The sequence below is a fragment of the Pan paniscus genome, chromosome 12 (genome assembly GCF_029289425.2).
Source record: "Pan paniscus chromosome 12, NHGRI_mPanPan1-v2.0_pri, whole genome shotgun sequence".
Lineage (NCBI taxonomy): Eukaryota > Metazoa > Chordata > Mammalia > Primates > Hominidae > Pan > Pan paniscus.
This window is the reverse complement of record NC_073261.2, coordinates 52,661,481-52,686,461: the sequence shown is the minus strand read 5'-3', so window position 1 is coordinate 52,686,461 and position 24,981 is coordinate 52,661,481. Positions and strand designations below refer to the sequence as shown.

General features: G+C 46.0%; 2 protein-coding genes across 2 annotated transcripts in view; one reads left to right on the top strand and one right to left on the bottom strand.

The window, feature by feature from the left end:
• The window catches only part of LOC100967829 (putative ALMS1-like protein), a 35,739-nt gene extending 13,238 nt beyond the window's left edge, over positions 1-22,501 (top strand). The window contains exon 5 of the mRNA XM_055107795.1: positions 20,986-22,501. Coding sequence (XP_054963770.1) covers positions 20,986-21,028 — 43 coding nt within the window. The 3' untranslated portion in view covers positions 21,029-22,501. The remainder of the gene's footprint in view (positions 1-20,985) is intronic.
• On the bottom strand, positions 14,473-16,097 carry LOC100971190 (putative N-acetyltransferase 8B). The gene has a single exon (XM_003846206.7). The coding sequence runs from the start codon at positions 16,015-16,017 to the stop codon at positions 15,091-15,093; it is 927 nt and encodes a 308-aa protein (XP_003846254.4). The 5' UTR covers positions 16,018-16,097; the 3' UTR covers positions 14,473-15,090.
• Positions 22,502-24,981: the final 2,480 nt, after the last annotated feature.

The window sequence follows — 24,981 nt, the reverse complement described above, 5'->3', positions numbered from 1 at the left end:
AAAAATGAAGCAAAAAAAGAAATTCTAATTTAACCAGTAAGCAATATGTAAAAGGAAATCTGAATGTCATTACAATTTTACCAGGTTCAGAATAAAATACCATCCTTCAAAATGAACAAATTACTTATTAGCCGAAGAAAGGTGAAAGGAAGTTTGGAATTAACAGTCTAGATTTTCTCACTGATTGGTCCAAGTCACTGACCTCTAAAATTATCTTAGATCATGCCCTCCCTCCTTCCTACTTTCTGGAAAACAATCAGTCTCCTACCCTATGCTAGCCCAAAGAGTTTCCCATACAAATCACAAATCTGCACTTGCCATTCCCTGGAAGCCCTTACATTCCCAAGGCCTGGCCTCATCCACTGCCACTGCCCATGGCCCCAGTCCAGGCAAAGTAATCACTCCCTCTCCCTCTCTGTCATTCCTTTCTTTTCCTTTCACTCTCTTTCTACCCTCCTCTTCCCCACTCTCTGTTTCCTCTCTCTCTCTCTATCTCTGTCTCCCCACCATCTCCTCTCTCTCTCTCCCCCCGCCTTCTCTCTCTGTCTCTGTCTCTCTGTCTCTCTGTGTCTCTCTCTCTGTCTCTCTCTTTGTCTCTCTCTCTGTCTCTCTCTCTCTCTCTCACACACACACACACACACACACACACACACACACAGCCAGCAACATTCTACCTCTGCCAGAGTTCCAGGTGAATAGGTGTGGACTTTGACTTTCAGATTCCTCTGGCAAGTGTCAACATCAGTCCTGGTGCTCCCTGGCAGAGGAGGACTTGGAGTCACCTTGGCCAAGAAGCTGTCTGGAGGTCACAGTGGCACCGCCCATCGGCCCCTTGGCTGAGGCTAGATGAGGGCAGATTCAGCACAGCAGCAACTCTCCCCATAAAAAAAATCCCTCAGTGTCTTAGTTCTCTGACCCTTCTTGTACTCCTTGTGAGTTTTAGAGCCACCTGAACTCTTCTTTTTTCCCAATACTTGGAGACAAAATTTACATAACATACAGTTAGCCATTTTCAAGTGTACAGTTCCCTGCCATTTGGTACATTCACAGTGTTTTGCAAGCAACACCCATATCAAGCCCCAAAACATTTTCATTACCCAGGAAGGAAACCTGTCGTCATGGAACCATCACTCCTCATCCCCTTCCCCTCAAACCCTGGCAACCCCAAACCGTTCTTGACAGCCTCCTCTGGCATTTCCTCATTTTGGTGTCAGATCTCACAGCAGAATTTCTTACCTATTATATCCAGTGCCTCAGTGTGAAGTTCCAGTTTAACTTCCTGTTACCTCGAGCCCACTATCTTGCCCCAACAATACCCTCCCCCAATTCACAAACACAGACACATTCCCTCCTACAGCTTTGGGCTCCCTATCTGAGTCCTTCAGGAAAGAAGAGCTTGTAACTCCCTTAGCAGTGAGTGTAGACTTGGTCCAAGGAAGATGAGCACCAGTCAGGGCAGCTGGCCCCTCCTCTCTCCCTGGTCTTCAGCAAATCAGCACTGCCCAATGATGCCCAGGCAATGGGAGCGTCGACCAGCAGAGGACACACCTGAATTTCTCTGCCTCATGGGAGGGCAGCCACTGTGTTGCATTTAGGAAGAAGCTGTGCAAGATTCATACTGTTTTGCTAATGTTAATCTTGTGGGCATAATAAACGTCGTACCCACACTTAATTTTCGAGATCAGACAAGATTGGGTGTGTTCAGGGTGGTATGGCCGTAGACCCCACACTTATTTTTAATACACTTCTAGGCAAGCCTGCTGCACTGGTCTGGGGATCACACTTTGAGTAGCAAAGGACTAAATTGCAATAACTGCCGGGGGGGAGAAAAAAAACAGAATGAAGTGCTTCCTCCTGGCTCAGCAGCTAGGGAGTCACTGAACTAACAAGGGGATGGGGTGGGGATAAGAATGTTCCAGGCAAAAGGAACAACATGCCCAAAGGCCTCAAGCAGAAAGAGAGCTTCAGGTATTGAAGAAGTAGAAGTAGCTCTGTGTGGCTGGGGAGTGGGCATAAGATGGAGCAGAAGAATGCCAAGTCCTATTCCTGGGTCTGAATTTCCAGGAGCAGAAGCCCTGTCCCCTCTAGAAGGTGGATATAGTCTGGATATTTGTCTTCTTCAAATCTCATGTTGAAATGTGACCCCCAATGTTGGAGGTTGGACCTAGTAGGAGGTGTTTAGGTCATAAGAAGTGGATCCCTCCCGAATGGTTTGGTGCCCTCCTCATGACTGAGTTGTTACTCTATTAGTTCGTGTGAGAGCTGGTTGTTTAAAAAAGCCTGGCATCTCTCTGGTTCCCTCTCTTGCCATGTGACACAACTGCTCCCCCTTCACCCTTCCCCATGAGTAAAAGCTTCCTGAGGCCCTCACCAGAGGCACATGCCAGCAGTGTGATTCTTGTACAGCCTGAAAAACTGTGAGTCAAATAAACATCTTTACATTATAAATTACCCAGTCTCAGATATTTCTTTATAGCAACGCAAAATAGACTATCACAGAAAGTCGGTACCGAGGAGTAGGGCGTTGCTATAAAGATATCTGAAAATGTGGAAGTGGCTTTGGAACTGGGTATGAGGCAGCGGTTGGAAGAGTCTGGAGGGCCCAGAAGACAGAAAGATGAGAAAAGGTTTGGACCTTCTTAGAGATTTGTAATGTCGTTGTAACCAAAATGTGGACAGAAATATGTACAGTAAAGGCCAGCCTGATGAGGTCTCAGATGGAAATGAGGAAGTTATGGGGAACTGGAGCAAAGGTCACCCTTGTTAAGCCCTAGCAAAGAACTTGGCTGCATTGTATCTATGTCCTAGGGCTTTGTGGAAGGCTGAACTTAAGAGTAATGACTTAGGGTATCTGGTAGAAGAAATGTCTAAGCAGCAAAGCATTCAAGAAATGGCCTGGCTGCTTCTAATAGCCTATGATCAGATATGGGAGCAAAGGACTGACTTAAATTTGGAACTACTAAATCAAACTAAAATCTGGCCTGAGAAAGCCTCCTCACTCCCATACTTGAGTCCTTAAGGATGAACCATAACCTAACTTTGTAGGTAGGCCAACTGAAAACCTAACTTAGAAGGATGCTTCTGTAGCAATAGCTGAGCATCAGCCAATCGCAGTAGCCATGCTTCAGTGACTCACAGGCAGCCTATTGTTCAAACCATGTTCAAATAAGGCAAACACCATGCTGTAACCAATTTGGCTATTTCTGTACCTCACTTCGGTTTTCTGCGTGTCACTTTACTTTTTCTATTCATAAGGTTTTTTTGACCACATAGCATCTCTGGTGTTGCTCTGAATCTGCTGTGATTCTAGGGACTGCCTGATTTGTGAATTGTCTTTTTTTTTTCTTCAAAATTAAATTCTGTTAAATTTAGTTTGTCTAAGGTTTTTCTTTTACCAGATCTGGTGTTGGAAGTGCAATTTGAAGTAAAACTCTGGTGACCTCCAGGAACACCAGGTGACCAGGCCAGTTGTGCTCACTGCTCTCTTGATTGTAACTGGAGGTTGTAGATGCGTTTTCTCTTGGATTCAGAGCTCCACTAATGTGTATTCTAATTGAAGCTCTCCAAGTTTATTGGAGCGATATTAAAGTGGACTGGGTTCCGGATCAAATTTGAATCAATAATTAACTGGATTAGGTTCCGTTAGAGCCTCCAGACCTCTACTAGGCACTTTTTTTTTTTTTTTTTTTTTTTTTTTTTGATAATGGGTTTGTCTCAATCCAAAGATTCTGGGACTCTACCTTCTGGGACTCCATCTAATTTGATATATAAGATTATGGGCCCAGAATGTGTGCATCTTTAGAAAAATAGATTAACCTTACTAGAGAAAAGATGGCCACAATGGGGAAGTTTTAATTTGTATAAAATTGTTTATTTGCATGGCATATTAGAAAAAGGGGGTCAAAACCCCACAAAAACATTGGGATATAGTCTTTCATTGGTACATGGAAGCCTCTAAAAGAGAAAATGAATGAAAACTTGCCTCCTTAAAAGATTCTTTGCAAAAGCAAGTGAACAGCTTAAGTAACAGGCTAAGGACATGATGAAAGAGAACTGTACTCTGACTGAACTAACCCCAACTGATTCTTCTCTTTATCCATCTCTACCTACGTACTCTGAGTCTACTAACCTTTTTACTAAATTGACCTTTCACTCTGAAGATGATGAAAAAAGAGGAATTAGATGTACGCCTCACAAAGGAAGACCTTCTGATTATCCAGGCCTGCCTGCTATAACCACTTTCACTCCATGGTCTAAAACTGAGCTTAGAGCTATTGTAGAAGACTTCCCTGATCTAGGAGAGAATCCTCAAAAATTGACTGAGGAGTGTAGAATCCTCATAGGAGATTATGATCCAGGACTCCCTGACAAAGGTTCATATAAGTTTATTCATCTGATATGGAGGCCTGGTGAAGCTCAAAACTGGATGGCAGCAGCAGAATGGAACAAACCGGAGGAAGATATTAAAGACTCTGCCCCTACTGCCCGCCCCCACAAAACTTCCTCATGAGAAGGCCCAACAGGAGCTAGAAATATTGCTGCAAATCCCAGCCTGGGCAACATGGCAAAACCCTGTCTATACAAAAAATACAGAAAGTTAGCTGGGCATGATGGCACACGCCTGTAGACCCAGCTACTTATGAGGCTGAAGTGGGAGGATCACCTGAGCCTCGGAGCTTGAGGCTACTGTGAGCCATGACTGTGCCACTGCACTCTAGCCTGGGTAGCAGAGCGAGACCACATCTCAAAAGAAAAAAAGGAAAAAAAAATTGCTGAAAATCTTTTAAATTCAAGTGCTAAAATTTTTCCGCAAAAGTTGATTGGTACATCATACAATCTTGTAAACCAAAAAAAGAATGAACCAGTGTCACATTACAGAACTTGCTTAGAAATAATGTGAAACATTCTGGGCTCAGAGTACCAGCAAAGGAGTATTTCCTGCAGGGACTGAAATGGTATTAACTACTCTATTTATAAATGGACTTCATCCTGAACTTAGAAATTTAATTAGAAAACATAAACTTGGATGGGAAGTTACAGCCATGACTGAATTGGTGGCTCTAGCTGAACATTTTGAGAGGACCGTAGAGCAAGAAAAAACCCAAAAGGCTAACAAGCTTATGACTCTTCAATTACAACAGTTACAGGGGCCAAGACCAAAGGGATCTTCTCATTCTCATTTTAAATCACAACCAAGAGGTATTAGACCAAGAAATTCTTCGCCCTAAGATGTCTGCCTTATTGCAAACAACCAGGACAGTGGAATAGGGATTGTGCCCTTTTATACCAGCCCACCAATGACCCTCCCTTTAGGCCAGCCTGTTTCACCACTAGAGGGAGCACAAGAGACCTTAGCTCTCCTGAAGATAATCAGCGTTGAAGCGGCTCTGAGGGATTTGCCAGTATATTGCTCTTCATAACACCCTTAAAAGAATATGGAGAAACAGAGGTTACAATAAATGGGGACTCATGTATAGTCTTGGTGGATACCAGAGCTACCTTATCTGCCACTACCATAAAACACACTTTCATAAGCCAACAGATCCCTCAGAGTTAAAAAGGCTATTTCTGTGGTTGGGGTTTCAAATCAAATTCAAGAGGTTCCCATATCTGAACCTGTCCAATTGACTTTGGGGCACTTTTCAGAAAATCACACTTTTTAACTATATGATAGTGCTCCAGTAAATTTGCTAGAGGGAGATTTACTTTCAAAGCTGAAAGGACATAGACGACTACCTATTGGGTACATTGTACACTGCTTGGGAAATGGGTGCGCTAAAATCTCAGAACTCACCAGTAAAGAATTTGTCCATGTAACCAAAAACCACCTGTACTCCCAAAACAATTGAAATTGTTTAAATTAAAAAATTTTAAAAAGTGGGGAGGATGTAAAATTTTCCTTAGAAGGAGTAAGAATCAGTTTCCTGATTCTCCTGAACCAGAATTGTTATGTTCTCTATAGGCAGAAATTAATAAGATTGAAACTCAGGCCTGTAATGCCTGATCTTCCAAAAATACCTGAATGTTTATGGGTCTCTTCCTCAACTGATACAGGAAGAATTTAAAGTGTGGAACTTATAAAATCCAAATAGACCACTCTAAACTTTTGCCTAAATTACCCAATATCCACTAAAACTAGAAGCAATTCAAGGGCTCTCGCCAATTATAGAAGATTTAATTAAACAGGGACTTATAATTCTATGCACCAGCCCTTGTAACACTCCAATCCTACTGGTTAAAAAAAAATGGATGAGGTTGAAGATTTATTCAAGATTTATGGGCAGTTAACAAAATTGTAGTAGCAAGGTTTCCTATAGTCCCAAATCCTAATACTTTATTATCCAGTATACATGCTGATTCTTAAGTGGTTCACAATATTAGATCTCTGCTCAGCCTCTTTTTGCAATCCAATTCGTAAAGAGAGTCAATGCTTATTTGCCTTCACTTGGAAAAATCAGCAGTACCCCTAGACTGTGATGCCGCAAGGGTTTACCGAAGCCTCTTCGTATTTTTCCCAGGCCTTGCATCAGGACTTAATGACATCATAGTTTCCTTAAAATTCTACTCTCATTTGGTACATAGATGACTTACTATATGCTCTCCCACTAAAGAGTGCTCTGAAATGGACTCAGTTTACCTTTTACAGCAACTCATACATCAAGGTCAGAAAGCTTCAATAGAAAAACTTCAGTTTTCAAGGGGAAAAAGTCCATTATTTGGGACATGACTTGAAGGGATTTCCCTCTCACCTAAAAAGTTAAAAACTATTCAAAATTTTCCTTGGCCTGCAACCAAAGGATAATTAAATAGTTTTCTTGGACTTGCAGGATATGTTTTTAGACTTGCAGGATATAAAATTCCTGGGTTCTGAATTTTTCCTTAATAGCCTCACCATTTCATGAGCTCCCTAAAAAATGCTGTACCAGAGCCTTTATCTTGGGATGATAGTCATGAGCAGGCTTTTAGCTAAATAAAATTGACCTTATAACAGCCTCCAGCTTTAGGACTTCCAAATTGCACTAAACTGTTTACCTAATTGGCTCATGAAAGTAATAATCAGGCATTTAGGAGTTCTTACCCAGGAACATGGGGAGAAACATAGGCCCATTGCATGTTATAGCCTGCAGTTAGACCCAGTAGCTAAGGTATATCCTAACTATTTAAAAGCAGTAGCAGCAGCAACCAGGCTGAAAGAAGCTTCAGCTGATCTGGTTTTAGGAAATGAATTTAATTTGGAAGTCCCACATGCTAAATTCCACCCAAACCCAGCATTTTTTAGTAAGTAGACTAACATGAAATACTCTGTCTCCTTCTAATCTCTCTCTAAAACACTGCAATTTACTTAACCATGCCACCGTATTACTGCTGCCTGATGATGGTGAAGACCACAGTTGCATAAGTGTAGCATCAGATATAGTGGCCCCTCATGTTGATTTACAAGTTAGTCCATTGGACAATCCTGAGTTAATACTTTTGTTGATGGGTCCTTTGCCAAAAGCTCAGAAGGAAAATATCAGCTAGGATATGCTGTTACCAAAATGAGTTAATAGAGAAGGGACCCCTTCCTCTATTAGTCAGCTCTATTAGTCTAAGCTCTATAAGTCAGCTTAACTCTTGAAGATTTTTGCCCTCACCCAAGCTTGTCGTATAGCTAAAGACAAATCAGTAAGTATTTAGACAGATAGTAGATACACTTTAGGAGTAGTACATGATTTTGGCATGATAGGGAAACTCTAAGGGTTTCTCACTTCTAGTGGGATCACCATCAAAAATGGACTCCAGTTAGATAAACTCCTAGATTGCTGTTATTGATCGAAGCTCATACCGCAGAACTGAACCTGAATATCAAGGGAATGCTTAGCAGATATTTATGCTAAATCAGCTAGTACTGAAACTGTTAAGATATGCAACCTGAATGAACTTCATAAGATTAATCCAATCCAACTACCTTACAATGACCTATTTAATAAACAATGCAATGCACCTCATTTGGAAAAACAAAACTGGTATCTAAAAGGATATAAATTCAATGTTAAGTGCAGACTCACAGAGGGCCTAGATGGCTGCCTGGTCTTTCCTGAGTCTTTGAAGCTTCTATTTTCAAAAGCTCTGTACTCCACAACTCATCATGGAACAGAAAAATACGTCCAAATTGTGAAAAAATACTTGTGGGATGATTGTTCCAAAATTGCTAGAATATATATATATATATAGATATATATATATATATATATATATTTTTTTTTTTTTTTTTTTTTTTTTTTTTTTGAGACGGAGTCTCACTCTGTCACCCAGGCTGGAGTACAATGGCGCGATCTCAACTCACTGCACACTCCACCTCCCTGGTTCAAGTGATTCTCCTGCCTCAGCCTCCCAAGTAGCTGGGACTACAGGTGTGTGCCACCATGCCCGACTAATTTTTTTTTATTTTTAGTAGAGATGGGGTTTCACCATGTTAGCTAGGATAGTCTGGATATCCTGACCTTGTGATCCACCTGCCTCAGCCTCCCAATATGCTAGGCTTACAGGCATTATCCACTGCACCCAGCCTGCTAGAATATTTTATAACCAATGTTGGCTTGTCAAACCCATAGTCCTGGAAAAACAAAAGATTCAGGTGGTGTATTGTATTTTCACCACCTAATGGATCATTTGAACAATTATAGATAGACTTCATTCAGTTGCCACCTTCAGTGGGGGTCTCAGTATGTTCTTGTAATAGTTTCCATGTTTTCTGGTTGTGTAGAGGCCTTCCTGTGTAGGAAAGCTGATGCTGCGACAGTAGCTAAGAAATTATTAGAAAATGTGTTTCCTTTATGGAGCATCCCTGGAAAAATCCCCAGCAATAGGGGAATTCATTTTATTAGGCAGGTTATAAAGCAGTTAAACAAGGTGTTATGGACACAATGGCACTACCATTGTCCCTATCGCCCTCAGTCTTCTGAAAAGGTTGAAAGAACAAATGGCATATTAAAACTGAAATTGGCAAAGTTAACTGAATCAGTTGGGTTGCCTTGGCCAAAGGTACTATCATTGGACTTAATGACAATCAGATCCACTCTCACTAAAAAACAGAAGTGGATCCCTTATGAAATAGTCACTAGAAGGCCTATGCCCCAATAGTAAAACCTCATGCATCTTTCTGTCTCCTAAATTCTGATATGAGTGAGTACTGCAAGGCCATTATACCAAAGTGTACTTTCACCAGATAAAGGAAGCTTTTCAAGATCCACCAACTGAGGATAATCAAACCTTCCACAGTCTAGAACCTGGAGATTGTGTCTTCTGGAAATGACATCAGAGAAAGGCTGCTCTTGACAACTCTTTGGAAGGGACCGTGCTGAGATCTTCTCAACACCTACACTGCAGTGAAGCTTCAGGGCCTTAAAACTTGGGTCCACACCTCACAACTCAGAAGGGCCTCTTCAGACTCCTGGAACTGTACACCTGCTGGAGACTTTAAGGTAAAGCTGTCTAAGGAAATATCTCTCCAGAGCAGCTGGCATTCTAGCTGTGGACAGCTTTCCCAAGATCACAGATCAAGACTTCTGTATCATCATGAAAGCCTTACATTTTTTCTTTTCTCCTCATTTCCTGTTGCCCTAATTCTTTCTTTTTCCCTACAGAAAAATCCATGGGATGATAATCAGTGGATGGCTTTAGCTTGAGCGTATGCTCTAGCACAGAACCAGAGTTTGTGGCTTATTGGGTTTGTTTTTATTGCCAAAAAAATAAGGAAACAATTCTGCTAATGCCAATGCCTCTCCATGTTGCCAATGAGAGTCACCCCAAAATTCCAAGGGAAGGATAGAAAGCTATCCTTGATATTCTGAACACCACTGCTACTTGCTTTCCTGCACTCACTAAAAGCAACACTTTAACTTTTTTTTTTTTTTTCTGAGGCAATCTCACTCTGTTGCCTAGGTTGGAGTGCAGTGGCCTTATCTTGGCTCACTACAGCCTCCACCTCCAAGGTTCAAGCAATTCTCCTGCCTCAGCCACCCAAGTAGCTGGGACTCTAGGCATGCACCACCGCATCCAGCTGATTTTTGAATTTTTAGTAGAGACTAGATTTTGCTATGTTGGCCAGGCTAGTCTCGAACCTCCTTGCCTCAAGTGATCCACCAGCCTCGGTCTCCCAAAGTTCTGGGATTACAGGCGTGAGCCACCATGCCTGGCCTTAACTGTTTCAATTAATAACCTGATCATTACCAAAATATAGAAAACCAGTCCAAGTGATGCCTGCAAAAGATATATTGTGCTTTCAGGCATCATGCACTCAAGATACGGGAGTTACCTATGTGAGTACAAGTAATTGCTTGTATAATATCACCAGATTAAATTCAACAGGGTCTCTTTTTACTAAATGTGTTATACACCCTTACAACATACTACAGGGCGAGCACAAAAAGGTCAATTTCCCAGTGGATTTTGTTCAGGAGCTGTGCAGGTTTATTAATGAACAAATCTAACTGACCCCTGCTCAAATGCAACTATGTGGCCCTGTTTTTCAACTCCCAAGGGCCTATACTGGGTCTGTGGATAATCTGCGCATTTCATTCTGCCTCCTCGTTGACTCAGACCTTGCTGTTTGGTCTGGCTCACTTCTGCCTTTCAAATAGTTTCACCTAAAAATTCTCCTAACAGCTCTTATGATTGGAGGCCAAAATAGACATTAACTGAAATTAGCACTAGCTTTGAAATAGACAAAGATAAGCTAGTTTCCACTGAGGAAAGATTCCAGTGGGGTTCCTGGGGACTCACTCTTGGTGGTGGTGGGATACTAGTTGTATGGAATCTGAAGCTAATCCATATTTGGGGTCTTGGATTTTATAGCCAATCAGACATCCCAATGTTCCAGACAGGTAGAAGCTACTCTCCAAAAGGTAGATGTGGCCTGGTGCAATGGCTCATGCCTGTAATTCCAGCACTTTGGGAGGCCAAGGCAGGTGGATCGCCTGAGGTCAGGAGTTCGAGACCAGCCTGCCCACCATGGTGAAACCCTGTCTCTCCTAAGTACAAAATATTAGCCAGGCATGGTGGCATGTGCCTGTAGTCCCAGCTACTTGGGAGACTGAGGCAGGAGAATTGCTTGAACCCAGAAGACAGAGGTTGCAGTGAGCTGAGATCACCCCACTACACTCTAGCCTGGGTAACAGAGCAAGACCCTTTCTCACAAATAAATAAATAAATAAATAAATAAATAAATAAAATAAACGAGGTAGATGTTACAGTTAATGGAACATCATGCAGCTTCATATCTCCTTTTTACTCAAGCTGGGGCCTATGTTTGGTGTTGAACAAAATGGAATGCTGCAATTTTCTCTCTACTGATTTTGTTACTACAGAAAGCTTAATGTAAAGGTGGCTGATACTGCTGTTTCCTTAGACACTGACACCAAATACAATAAAGAAGTCTCTCAAGAGGAAAACATGGTGTGTTTACAGGAGCAACTAACAGTTGGTTTGTAGACATCCTAAATGGTGGATGGCAAGCTTGGGTTTCCCAAAGGTTTCTAGTCTTTATATGTCTTCTAGTAGGTGTCCAGGTTAGTATGGCTTGTGTTACCAGAGTAACAATGAAAATGGCTACGTCTTTAAATCAGGCCACTTTACAGTGAACTATGGTCCTTAATTGCTATCACATTTCAAACAAGAACTATGACCAATTAAACTTTACTATTGTTGAACTGCCTATGTTGCCTGAACTTTGACTTGTTTAAGTTGGTTTCATTTATTTCATAAGAACTCTTGTTAAGGAGTGCATCTTGGTATTTTGATATTATTCTCTTGATAGTCATAATAATAGTTCCCTAGTGTGCTGCATCCTCTCAAGTCATAAATGTTTTGTATGCAGCCATACATTGAGAATTGAATGGTCTCACTTCAACTAGGTCAGCAAGAACATAAAGAATCATTTACCTAGTGTGAAGTTGTGACTTGTGAACTTCATAGTGACACCAGTAAAGACTTGTGAACTCCATACTGAGACTAAAAGGACTTGTGAATTCCATACTGAGCCAATTTACAATAGTGGGAGAGTGGCATCAATGCCTAAACTTTTGATCAATCTCTCTAAATTGAGAGTCTGACAAAGAGAGGGGAGTTGATAAATGAAACTCAAATCCGGCCTGAGGAAGCCTTCGTATTCCCATGCTTGAATTCTTAAGGGTGAACCGTAATGTAACTAGTAGGCAGGCAGACTGAAAACCTAACTTAGGAGGATGCTTCTTTAGCAATAGCTGAGTCTCAGCCAATCCCATTGGCCATACTTCAACCACTCACAGGCAGCCGACTGTTGGAATCATGCTCAGATAAGGCAAACACCAAGCTGTAACCAATCTGGCTGTTTCTGTACCTCACTTCCATTTTCTGTATGTCACTTTCCTTTTTCTGTCCACAAATTTGCTTTGACAACACAGCATCCCTGGTGTCTGTCTGTATCTGCTGTGATTCTGAGGGCTGCCCGACTTGCAAAATATTTATTTTTCTTGCTCAATTACTCTGTGAAATTTAATTTGTCTAATGGATTTCTTTTAACAGAAATTATAATTAAAATGGAAAGAGGGTGTAAATATTTATAAAACTTGCAGCCTGGCCATGTGGTAGACAGGGAGGAATCCAAGCAGCCTGCTGAGCAACTACTTGCTGGAGACATTAGCATGTCTAAAAGGGAGCCAGGTGCTAATATTCAAGACAGTGGGAAAAGGCCTCAGAGGCATTTCAGAAGGCCCCTCCTATCACAGGCCCACAGACCTAGGAGAACTGAATGGTTTCAGAGACCAGGCCCAGGACACCATTGCCCTATGTCACCTCAGTATGCTACTTCCCACATCCCAGCTTCTCCAGCTCCAGCCTTGGCTCAAAGGGCCCCAGGTGCAGCGCAGACCACTGCTTTGGAGGGTACAAGCCCTAAGCCTTAGCAGCTTCCATATGTTTTTTTTTTTTGTCTTTTTTTTTGAGACAGAGTCTTGTCCTGTCACCCAGGCTGGAATGTAACAGCACGATCTCAGCTCACTGCAACCTCTGCCTCAAAGGTTCAAGTGATCCTCCTGCCTCAGTATCCCAAGTATCTGGGATTGCAGGCATGTGCCATCATGCCCAGCTAATTTTGTATTTTCAGTAGATATGGGGTTTCACAATGTTGGTCAGGCTGGTCTCCAACTCCTGACCTCAGGTGATCCACCTGCCTCAGCCTCCCAAAGTGCTGGAATTACATGTGTGAGCCACCATGCCCAGCCTTCCATATGGTTTTAGGTCTGCAGGCTTGCAGATTGCAAGAGTGAAGGAGGCTTGGGAGCTTCCACCTAGATTTCTGAAGATGTATCAAAAAGCCTGGGTGCCCAGGCAGAAGCCTGCACAGGGCAGAGACCCCACAGAGAACCTCTACTAGGGCAGAGCCATGGGAAAACATAGGGTTGGAACCCCATACAGGGTCCTCACTGGGACATTGCCTAGTGGAGCTGTGGGAATGGGGCCAATGCCTTCCAGACACCAGAAAGGTAGAGTCACCAGCAGCTTGCAACCTCAGCATGGAAGACCCACAGGCTCAATCCCAACCTGTGAGAGTAGCCATGTGGGCTGCACCCAGAAAAGCCATAGAGACAGGGCTGCTCAAGGCCTTGAAAGCCCACTCCTCTCACCAGTATGGAGTTAAGGAAGATGATTTTGGAAGTTTCAGATTTAGTGTTTGCCCTGCTGGGTTTCAGACATGTGTGGGGCCTCTTGCCTCTTTCTTTTGGCCAATTTCTCGCTTTTGGAATGGGAATGCCTACCCAATACCTGTAACACAGTTGTATCTTGGAAGTATGTAACTTGTTTTTGATATAACAGCCTCATGGGTGGAAGGCATTTGCCTTGAGGCTCAGATGAAACTATGGATTCTGGACTTTTGAGTTGATGCTGGAACAAGCTGAGACATTGAGGAACTATCAGGAAGGGATGGTTGCATTTTGCAATGTGAGATGACATGAGATTTTGGGGTAAGAGGCAGACTGATATAGTTTAGATGTTTGTTCTCTCCAAATCACATGTTGAAATATGACCCCCAATGTTAGAGGTAGGGCCTAGTGGGAGGTGTTTCGCTCATAGGGGTGGATTCCTCATGAATGGGTTGGTGCTCTGTCCGTGGTAATGAATGAGTTCTGGCTCTGTTAGTTCACATGTAAGCTGGTTGTTTGAAAGCACCTAGCATCTTTCTTGTGTGCTGTCTGGCCGTGTGACACACCTGCTCCGCCTTCAGCTTCCACCATAAGTGAAAGATTCCTGAGGCCCTCACCAGAAGCAGATGCCTGCACTGTGCTTTTTGTACAGCCTGCAAAACCATGAACCAAATACACCTCTTTTCCTTATAAATTACCCAGTCTCAGGTATTCTGTTATGATCCCCTGGAAGAGTTATACTACTTCCAGGTCTAGCCCATGGTAAATCCCACACTCCCCTCTGAGGCCACTTTCTTCTCTCTGCAGAGACCCTGGAGTTAGAGTGGATTGGTTGTGTCTCTGGCCCCAATTCTTCTCCCGAGGCTGCATTCCACCCTTTTGCTATGTGACTTTGCAGCCCTTCTCATTACAGAGGCAGGTACCTCTCTCCTTGAATTTGGGGAAGATGCGATGCATGCAGGAGTTTGAAAACACGTTTGTTTGCTTCTGCTTTTGTTTTTGCTCCTCTGCAATTTCCTTGAAACCCTGCCTGAGCTAGCCTGAGGGAAAATGAAAAAGCACCTTGAGCTAATCTTTCAGCCAATCCCACTGCATTTGCACAATGCAATCTGAGACCAGAGGAACTGCCCAAGCCAAGCTCAGGCAAAATTGCTGACTTCAGACTCATGAGCTAAATAAATATTGATTTCATTTTATGGTTGTTCTTATGCAACATTATCCTGGCACTAGAAAAATGAAACAGATGGGAATCAAAAAGACTGAATGAAGCAGAAACCCAGAAGCTACCCCACAGGCAATCGCATGGGACTCAGATGTTAATGGACAATAAGCTTTTATTGCACTGAAAGGTCATTGCAGTGAGAGGTTGGGGATTGCTTGCTGCTACAGCCGAATGGATTCTATTCTGACCAATACAGAAGGAAAGAAATCATAGACCCCCTGCCTGAGCAGAAGGGAGGCGATAGATGAAATGAACTGTATGAAGATCCACCAGCCTGGCCCACACGTGGAAGAAGGACTGGCCCGTCTTCTTGAAGCCCAAGCTCTGGTAGAGGCCCATGGCAGAGAGCTGGATGTTGCTGGTGTCCAGGACAACTTCACTGTAGCCCTGGTCCCGGGCAAACTGGAGGACAGTCCTGACCAGGGCTTTTGCTATCCCCTGACCACGGTGCTCATTGTCCACAGAGAGATGAAACAGCTGCAACCGCTTCTCCCTCAAGGTGGGATCATCAACGGGCAGAGCTCCTACCGTGCCCACCACCTTCTCTTCAGACTCAGCCACCCAGAAGCAGGAGCCATGCTCACTCAGGTAGGATTTGGTGATGTCAGACATGTCTGTGCGCAATGCTATGTCTACATACCGCGTCCAGGGTTTTTTGGCAAGGAACCACAGGGCAGGAAGGAGGCTGAGGCTGAACACGAGGGCCAGAATCCAGGAGCCAGAGACCAGGAGTAGGGCAAGGGCCCCCCCAAGTAAGAGTATGAGGGTTCGAGGCAGCTTCAGTAATCGCCGGAAGGTGGCTGGGGCGTGCTCGGCCATCCCCCGGGAGAGCAAGCCCACAACCCACTGGCGGTCGCTCTCCTGGTATTTGCGGATGTGATAAGGAGCCATGGACAGACTTCTGTGTCTGAAGTCACTGAGTCCAGGAAACAGAGCTAGGCCTCCCTGCACGCCTTTACGCCAGGCCTGGGGAAGAGAGAGGAAACGACGTGAGTGCCTGCATGGCTTCCAGCCTTGCAGGAACAGGGAGACCTGCTTAAGGGTGTGTCTTTCCGCTTTTGCCCATGAGGAAGCAGGCCTCTGCCACTGGGAGAAGGTAGGGTCAGAAAGACCTGCATTGGAATCTGGCTCCATGCCTTTCTAGCTGTGTGACCTTGGGCATGTCACTTAACCTCTCTGAGCCTCCACTTCTTCATCTATAGAACAGGGGAGAAGAAAACCTGCCTTCTAGAGTTGTTTCGAAGATTGAATAAAATACCTTCTATAAAGCCCTGATAGATGAACTACCCACCACTCTTCCCTCTGTTTCCTTTTTCTGGCTCTCTCAGCTTCTTGGTGCATTGAGAGAGTACCTACCTCAGGCAGGCCACATGCCCAACCCTTTGGTGCTTCTCCAGGGACCATACATCGCAGAAATCCTGTGTCCAAGCACAAGTTTCAGGAAAGGCTCCCTCCAGCTTTATTGTAAGTTTTTAGGTTGCTGAGGTGGCATAAGTGCCAAGCATAAAAAACAGCCCAGCCTCCAGATCCCAAGGAAGGTGCATGCTCAGAGCACTGTCCTTCCACCCAGTCCCCTCACCTGTCACCACAAGAGCCTTGAGTGTCCAGGGAGCTTCAGCTGTCAGCCGCTCACTGGCATCCAGGAGATACTGTCCAGGGCTTGCTCACCCCTGGAAAGCAGGCTGCCTGCCTCATTGCTTGGCTCCTGAATGTTTGGTAATCATCAATCCTAGGGTCAAAGATCTGGGCTGTAACACAGCAGGGAGCCCAGTGTGCATTCCCCTTTATAGTCAAAGGGAATGGCCTGGAGGGGGAGACTCAGGGTCTGGAACCGCCTGGGTTCCTTGCCCTTCTGGAAGGCCTGCCACCTCTCTTGCCTGTTCAGGCCCTGAGCATCTTTCTGCCACCTGGCACACTTGATACTCTCTGAGATCCACCCTGGTCCCTGTACACATATACCACGAGCCTGAGAACTGTGCCATTCACCCTGCACTCAGTCACCATTGGCCAGAAGCCGAGTCCCCACACTTGGCAACAAGGCCCTTCCCAGCTAGGCTTCTCCATGCTGAGGTTTCCCTGGTCCACAAAGCATCGATTGTTGGCAGTTCCTTGCACTCACCTCACCAACCCCCACCTCCACCCAGTCATTGATTCAGTCAACAGTTGTGTGCGATGCACTTCCCGTGTCTGGGGGTCATTTCAGCCATGAGCAAGGTTGACATTCGGCTGACAGGCATGGCTGTGTGTGGCTTGTGTGTGTTCTGGCTGTTGGTCAGAGGCTGTGCCACACCCGTTGTTAAATATTTTGCACTGCAGATGTTGGGGAGGCCCAAATTCATGCTCTTGTACCCGACGTGGAGCTGATCCCAAACACTGACACATGGGTGCTTGGAGATAGAGAAAGTTGTATTCGATTTGGCCAAAGCAAGAAGGCAGGAGAGGAAGATCTCTCAACTTCAGTTCAACAAAGAAGCAGTAGCAGAATGTTTTTATGCAGCTGGAGAGTGAGGAAGGGGGAGTTCAGGGGGATTGAGGGGAAAAGTCTGTTCCCTCAGTCTCAGATAACACCTTGAGCAACCAGGCTTCTGAGTGTCAGCAGCTGGTCACAGTGTCCTTCAAGAAATTCATTCCTTCTGCAAACTTTTCCTGACCCTGAAGGAATGTCTTCCTGCTGGACAAATAAACAGTACATGAGCAGTTTATCATTATGTTGTGGGAACAAGGAATATTGGACAAAAGCAAGTGGTTAACATGTGCAAGCCAGCAACGGTCTGATCAGAATGTTCATTATTTCAGTCACTAAAACATGGTGTGGTGCTGAAATCTCAAGGGGCCCGATTACAAGGATGCAACATATACAAGATAGGCAAAAGCAAAACCTAACAGAAAAAGCCCTTTTCCACACCAACTTACATGCTATTGAAGGGAAACTTCCCTAAAAGATTAGCCAACCCATTGTTGATCAGCCACGCTGGGCCCGTCATCTAGGTTAGGTAGTTTGGACTCTATTCCAAGAGCAAGGGGAGGACATTGATATGCACAGAGGGGAGAAGGGGTGTGTGTGTGTGTGTGTGTGTGTGTGTGCGCGTGTGCGCGCGCACGCGCGCATGCGTGTGTGTGCTTCACTCTGGCTGCAGGTGGACAATGGATCTGAGGAGGTGGGAATGGAAGCAGCTACCCCTTAAGGCTCATGCCGCATCCAGGCAACAGCAGGGCCCCCAGTGCAGGGATGCAGGTGCTCACTGTACAAGAGCAGCTGGCCCAGAGGGGCTGGTAGGAGCTAAAATCGGGCCTCCCGTTGCCAAGCCATGAGCCATGGCACGAAACTGAGACTGGCCAAAGGAAAAGGCAACCTTTTCTTATTTGCTCAAAGGCATTGCTTGCCTGCTAAACTCTGCATCCAGTGGGCTGCATGGCTTGAGGCTGTGCCTAGCTCTGTGTTCACAAAGAAGCCACCTGGGCTAGCAGAGGCCCATGAGACAGCAGTGGCTTCAACAGAGGGAGGAAGTCAAGAAGGTGAGACATGAGCCACATGGAGGTGCACTTGGGGCAGAAATGGCAGGAGTTGGAATGATTCACACAGGGAGGAGGATGAGGAAGGGCTCAGAGACGACAGCCAGGCTTCTGGTAGGGGCATTCAGGAAAACACTGGAGAGAGCCCAGATCTGGAAAAGTCAAGGCTTCCCCTAAAGGTGCTGCCCTGCAGCCTTCCTCAGCAGAAACCAGAAGCTGGGAGTCAGCAGCAGGAACCCAGGGCCAGCCAGTGGAGGCTGCTGAGATTCCAGATCTTTGGTACCCAACACCACCTCCAAGGAAAAGTCTAAGGAGCATCAAGTCTGGGCAGGAAGTCCATGGCTTATCTTTAGAGTGTTCTCAGAACAGTTCAGTGTCAAGCAGGAGTTGGCCTAGGAATTACAAGAAGTGAGCAGCTGCTTCAAAGCACCACTGAGTACTTCTAGTGTGAGTCTGACCAATATTCAGAGTCAGAAACCTGCCGGTCACTTGGAGGGGGAGAGGTTTGTGCTCCGTCCCTGTGTGCTGTCTCTCCCTCCATGCTCACCTGTGGCTGTGGCTTCCTCAAAACACAGCGACCTCACTTGACATTCAGGCGTCTCTTGCTCCCAGGATTTACTGTGACTTCTGCATTTTTGTAGCTTTCCTGATAAAAGCCTGGGCTTTCCTTGTCAGACCTGAAAGATTCATTTATTCATTCAACAAACAGTTCCCGAGGACCTGAGGTGTGCCGGGCCTGGACTTGGCATGAAGGCACCAGATGTCGGAAGCGAGGCTGCCGCCCAGGAGGACACACCTGATGGGGCTCTGGGAACAGGATGATGGTGGAGACATCACATCCAGAATAACTTTGTTAGGAGGGTTGAACTTGACAGTTAGGACTTTTATGTTGCACTTGTTGAAAAGCCACCTAAAATTGTCATAAGTAAGAGAGGTGATCTAATGGCCCATGAAACTGCCAACTCCAGGAAGACAGACAGGGTGACCTGAAAGTAGGTTTGACCTGTTGGTTTTTCTGCCATTCTGTGGGTGGCATCAGCTTCCTGCCAAGACTGGCACTGCATAGGATGTCGGGTGTTTGCCAGCCCAGTTGAAGCTGTCTGCTTCCTTGCTCACCAACAGCAGAAAGGTGGGGGCTATGCCCCACATTCCAGGTGACAGAGAAGGTTTACATGGGGACTCAGTCACACTTTCTGGGGACTGTACATTTCATAGCAGAATCCAGGTTATATTAAAGGAGTCCTGGCCGAAGGATGCCAGCACCCCATAGAGATGGAGAGCCCCAGGGAGCTCAAGGGCTGAGGGGCTGAGGGGCTGAGTGACAGTGAGCACTGCCCACAGAGGGGGTGCCCTGCAGTCAGGAGGGGTGGGAAACGGGTGCAGATCGGCAGCCAACAGAGGCCCACCCACATGAGCACAGGTGGAGTTGCTGGTGAGATGAAGAGTGTGCTGGTTGGGAGTGGAGGGCTGGGGGCCGGTAGCCGGTTTGGGAAACCCAAGCTGAGTGAAGGGTGTGCCAAGGCCTGTGGTGGTGCCTGTTAACAGAAAAATCAAACTGTTAGATGATCTGAAAGAGGTATCTTCTGAGCCAATATGAGTGACCACGGTCTGGGGATCTCAAGAGGTCCTGAAAACGTGTGCTGGGGCCGTCGTTTTCTACATTTGAGGGGACAGGAATTGGAGTAACATCATAAATTAATCCATGGAAGGTGTACATTGACTGGGCCTAACAAGGTGGGATATTGTGAAGCAGCAGGGGGCATTATAGATCACAGGTGGATTCAAAGATTTTCCGATTGGCAATTGGTTGAAAGAGTTCAGCTTTGTCTAAAGACCGTGAAGTTGGTACAAAAGAATGCTTCAGTTCAGAGAGAGGGGTCTGCCTCTGCCACGTGATGCTGTCCCAGAGTCAGGTAGGAAAGTCAGCCACAATATCCTGGGTCAATTTAAAACCCACTGAAGGAGACTCTGTGGTTTCTAGGGTGTGTGTTAATTCTTGCCTTGCAAGGCCTTAAGTCTTGTTCATAATCTGTAACTGATTGTCACAGAGTCCATTCTGAATAATCTAATGATGCCTATTTTAACATTCATGCCAGTCAAGTGATACTCCTGCCTCAGCCTCCCAAGTACCTGGGACTACAGGTGCACGCCGCCATGCCCGGCTAATTTTTGTATTTTTAGTAGATACAGGGTTTCACCATGTTGGTTAGGCTGGTCTCAAACTCCTGACCTCGTGATCTGCCTGCCTCGGCCTCCTAAAGTGCTGGGATTACAGGCATGAGTCAGCACGCCAGGCCCAGAGTTTTCTAAATGAGACTTGGTGTAGCCAGTGAGCTTCTGTTGCCTGCTGTGACATGGGTGCTATTGTTCCCATTAAAAACTCAGACCTCTGCCTCGGGAGACAGGGCTCAGCTGCAGCCTCCTCAACTGAAACATGAAGCGCTGCTTTGTGGGCACCACAGCAGCTCCTTAAACTTGCAATGGTGTGCAAATTTGTGGGCTTACTTTCTACATCCGATCTTCAAAGGTGTCTGCGATCCCAGAAGGTTGGGAACTATTAAATTTGATCATTTCTGAAATGTCTTCCAGTTTAAAAGTCTTCAGTTCCAGTTCATTTTCAATTCCTGAATAAAGGGATGAGTCTTGGAGCTTCTGGAAGCTGGCCTGGAACTGAGCACTTACTGCAGACAATGCCTGAAGTGCAAACCCAAAGGTGCGTAGATCTGGGCTGCATGTGAAAGCTTTCATATTCAGGTCTTACTTTGCGACAGTGAGGGGTGACCAGGGAAGCCTATATGAGGGGCGGGGGCAAACCAAGGCAGCCTGGGAGCTGCCTTAACCACATCTCACCTCACTTCCTCAGAGATAAGGTTTTCTTGAAGGGAACATGCAGATTTATACAAAATACTAACAAGCTGAGATTTTAATTTTTTAAGCAATAAGGAAAAACAGAACTTTTCACTCCAGAAACCCCGTGTTAGGCTCGGCAGAACTGGTGGCACATCTCAGGAGTCATGGGGCAATGCTCTCAGAAACAATGTTAGGGAAAAAAAAAAAAACGAAAAACAATGAAGAGGCTTAATTCTTCTTGTTAAAGGAAGAGGTATCCTCTGTCCCTTTTCTTAGAGCATTTTGTTTGGAAAACTTGTCATTTTAAATCCTTCCTCTGCCCCTTTGAGGGGCATGCAAAGCTTTTTGACAGCTAAATAAGCCTCTTGCCAGCTTTGCAACCCAGGACTGTGTTCCTGAAGGACCTGGGATCCCAATCTTTGAAACGTTATCATCAGAGCAGCCAGGTCCCTATCTCCCAGTCTCCATGGGAGGGCGGGAACCTAACTTTTGCCCTGTGTGATAAATCTACCTCCTATCATAAAGATAAGGGTTGTTTTTCCTTTGTATGAAGTCAAATAGCAGACGCAGGTTGTCGAGTGAATTGAGGTTGAATCTCTGTAAACTCGGTGTGACCAAAAGTGCTGTGCAGGCCCCCTGACCTGAGGACTAGGCATGGCTTCTCTTGAGAACGTGTGCAATGGTTTGGACCCACTGGCTAGATTAGCGGTGAGATTTCTGTCTGTCTTTGCAGCTTCTTAGCGGATCATTGCCCGTGATGCGCATCTCACTCTGGGTTAATCCTTTTTCAAGGATAAAAGTGTTTTTCTTTCTCTTCTTCCTCTGCAGAGAGGCTTGCTGGGATGGGAGAAGATTTTATTTGTAATTCCATTTCTCCACGACCAGAGGATGGGCTCTGGGGGTCAGGCAGCTGGGAAGGAGTTTAGAACCCATGCCTAGGTCTTCCCCAAGGCTCATGCACTCAGTTCCCTCAGTTCAGCAGTAGCAGAAACACTATCTGGAAGACCCCATACTGTCTGGAAAGAGTAATTCATTTTCTTTCATTGCTGACACTCCTGGATGACTGTTTGTGGCGGTTACCCATACCCTAGTCCCACCCTGTGCCCCCTCTCCACCTCAGGGGGCCCCAAGAGCCCTGGCCCTGCTAGTCCAGAGCACCCCCAAGGGAGACTGGGGTTGGGGGTCCCACCAGGGTGCCAGGTGTTGGTCAAGGTGAATGTGAACTAGGAGGAAGGAGATGGAGCCCTCTCCTGGGAACCGGACAGGGACAGGGATGGGGTGGGGGTGCCCAGGAAGCCATGGCTCTGGGCTGGGGCCGCCAACCTGCCCAGGCAACTGGGGCTGACTCCTTGAAGTTGCATTTCTGACTCCCCCTCCCACATGCAGGCTCTTGGCCCACTGGAGGCCTAGGGGAAGTGGCAGGTTCACTGTGGGCGGGGGTGGGGGGGATGGGGTGCCCTGGGGAGCTGGGGGTTCCTGTGGAGCAGGGGTATGGGTCCCACCCTGGCCACCCCGTCTGCCCAGGCTCCACATGTGCCCCCTGGTCCCCCTGGAAAGACCCTTCTCTGTCCCGCTGGTGCACCCCTCCCCCAACTGGGCCTCCACCAAGAAGAAGGGCCCGAGTTCTGCCGAGGCGTCCCTCTGAGTGACCACCCACACCTGAAGCCATCAGTCAGGTCCCTGCACAGGAGCCACCCCTGAGCCTGTGCTCCCCCACCCCTGGCTGGCTGCATCTGGGCTCCAGATACGTGTCCCCCACCCTGACCCCATTGCTGGGTTAGGCCCTTCTTGCCACCCCTCAGCTCTTCTCCCTAGGGAACAGCATCATCGCCAACTTCTCATATCCTGTCATTGTCCACCAGGAGAGCTGGGGCGGGGGACCCCACTTGTGCATAACTGGCCTCAGGCAGCCGACCTGGGGCTCCACAGCTCTTGCTGCCGCTGGAAGTTGGGCCAAGGCTGGTGGCACACACAGGTGTGTTCCTGCTGTCAGGGGAACACCAGACAAGGCTGCTTCGCCTTGGGCTGATCTTTTGCCCTGGACAACCCAGCCCCAGGTACTTTAGGCCAATCTGCTGATCAAGGCCATAAGTGCCTGATAACAAGCTGCTTCGCCTTGGGCCGAGCTTTTGCCCCGGACCACTCAGCCCTAGGTACTTCAGGCCAATCTGCTGATCAAGGCCATAAGTGCCTCATAACCAATCAGCAGGGTACCTTCCCGGCAGCCTCAAGGGTGACTAGGTTTCTACCACACCCTGATCCCCGGCCTTCCTCTCAGCCAGTCCTACCCAGAACACCCTATTTCACAGTGCACTTCACCCCTAGGCTACCTGGCCATTCCCTATCCCCATAGCTGGCTCTAAGTTTTCTTATCACCTCTAACCTGCTCTAAATGCTAAGGATATGCATCTGTTGTTGATTTGTATTTAGTAGGCTCTGCAAGCAGGGATCTTTGGCTCTTCGGTTCACTCATGTATGTTAAGTGCCCAGAACAAGCCTGACAGATACTAGGTGCTCGGTAAGTGCGTGTTGAGTGAGTAAACAACAGACAGCCAGTTTGGGTATTCCCAGTAGGGCAGGAACAGAGAAGAGACACGTTTTATTGGGAAGCTAACAAATCTTAGGCTTCAAAGTTCCTCTTTCCCCTGCACCAGCACCTTACAAAAAAAAAAAAACCTACTGTGGTTTTATAGTTTATATTTTGAAAACAGGCTCTGAAATGTATTTACCTCAGGCTCCAAAAAACCTGGATCTTCCTTGAGGGCAGTGCTGCCTACTGGATGAAATACAGATTTTAGAGTCAGAGTTGGGTTCAAATCCTAGCTCTGCCTCCTGCAGGTGTCTTAACCTCTCTGACCCCCCTCTCCTAATTTGTGCAAGGGAATAATATCCCCACATGTGTAAGACTCAACAGGGTGGGAAGGGCACATTTGTATCTAACCTGAATATTAATATATGCATTCCACAGTTTCTTTTGTATGTATCCATTATAACATAATTTTAAAAACTGATGACAAGATCTGGTTTTCAAAACCTTTCTTTATTATTTGTGGAATAAAGTTCATGGTACAAATATCAACAGAGTCGAAGGCTTCTGTGATGGGTCAAGTGAGATGGGGCCTGGGAAGTGACTGATATTGACCACAGGATGCAGCAACATGGGGATGACTGATGACCTTGACAGGAGCAGCGTTGGTTCAGTGGTCCCCAAAGACCTCCTGACAGGGGAAGGTTTCACAGGAGAGGAACTGGAGCTGAGTGCAGAGGACACCATGGAGCAGTTTTGCCACAGAGTGAAACAGGGAGATGCCTGGCAGCTGCAGAGGAGGGTGCAGTCAAAAAGGTTTGTTACAGAACTACCGTTTGACTCAGCAATCCCATTACTAGGTATATATCCAGAGAAATAGAAATCGTTCTACCATAGAGATGCATGTGAATGTTCATTGCAGCAGTATTCACAATAGCAAAGACATGCAGTCAACCTAAATTCCCATTAATGACAGATTGGATAAAGAAAAGGTGGTACATATACACCGTGGAATACTATGCAGCCATTAAAAAGAACAAGATCATGTATTTTGCAGGAACATGGATGGAGCTGGAGGCCCTTATCTTTACCAAACTAACACAGGAACAGAAAACCAGGCTGGGTGCGGTGGCTCACGCCTGTAATCCCAGCACTTTGGGAGGCCGAAGTCGGTGGATCACCTGGGGTCGGGAGTTTGCGACCAGCCT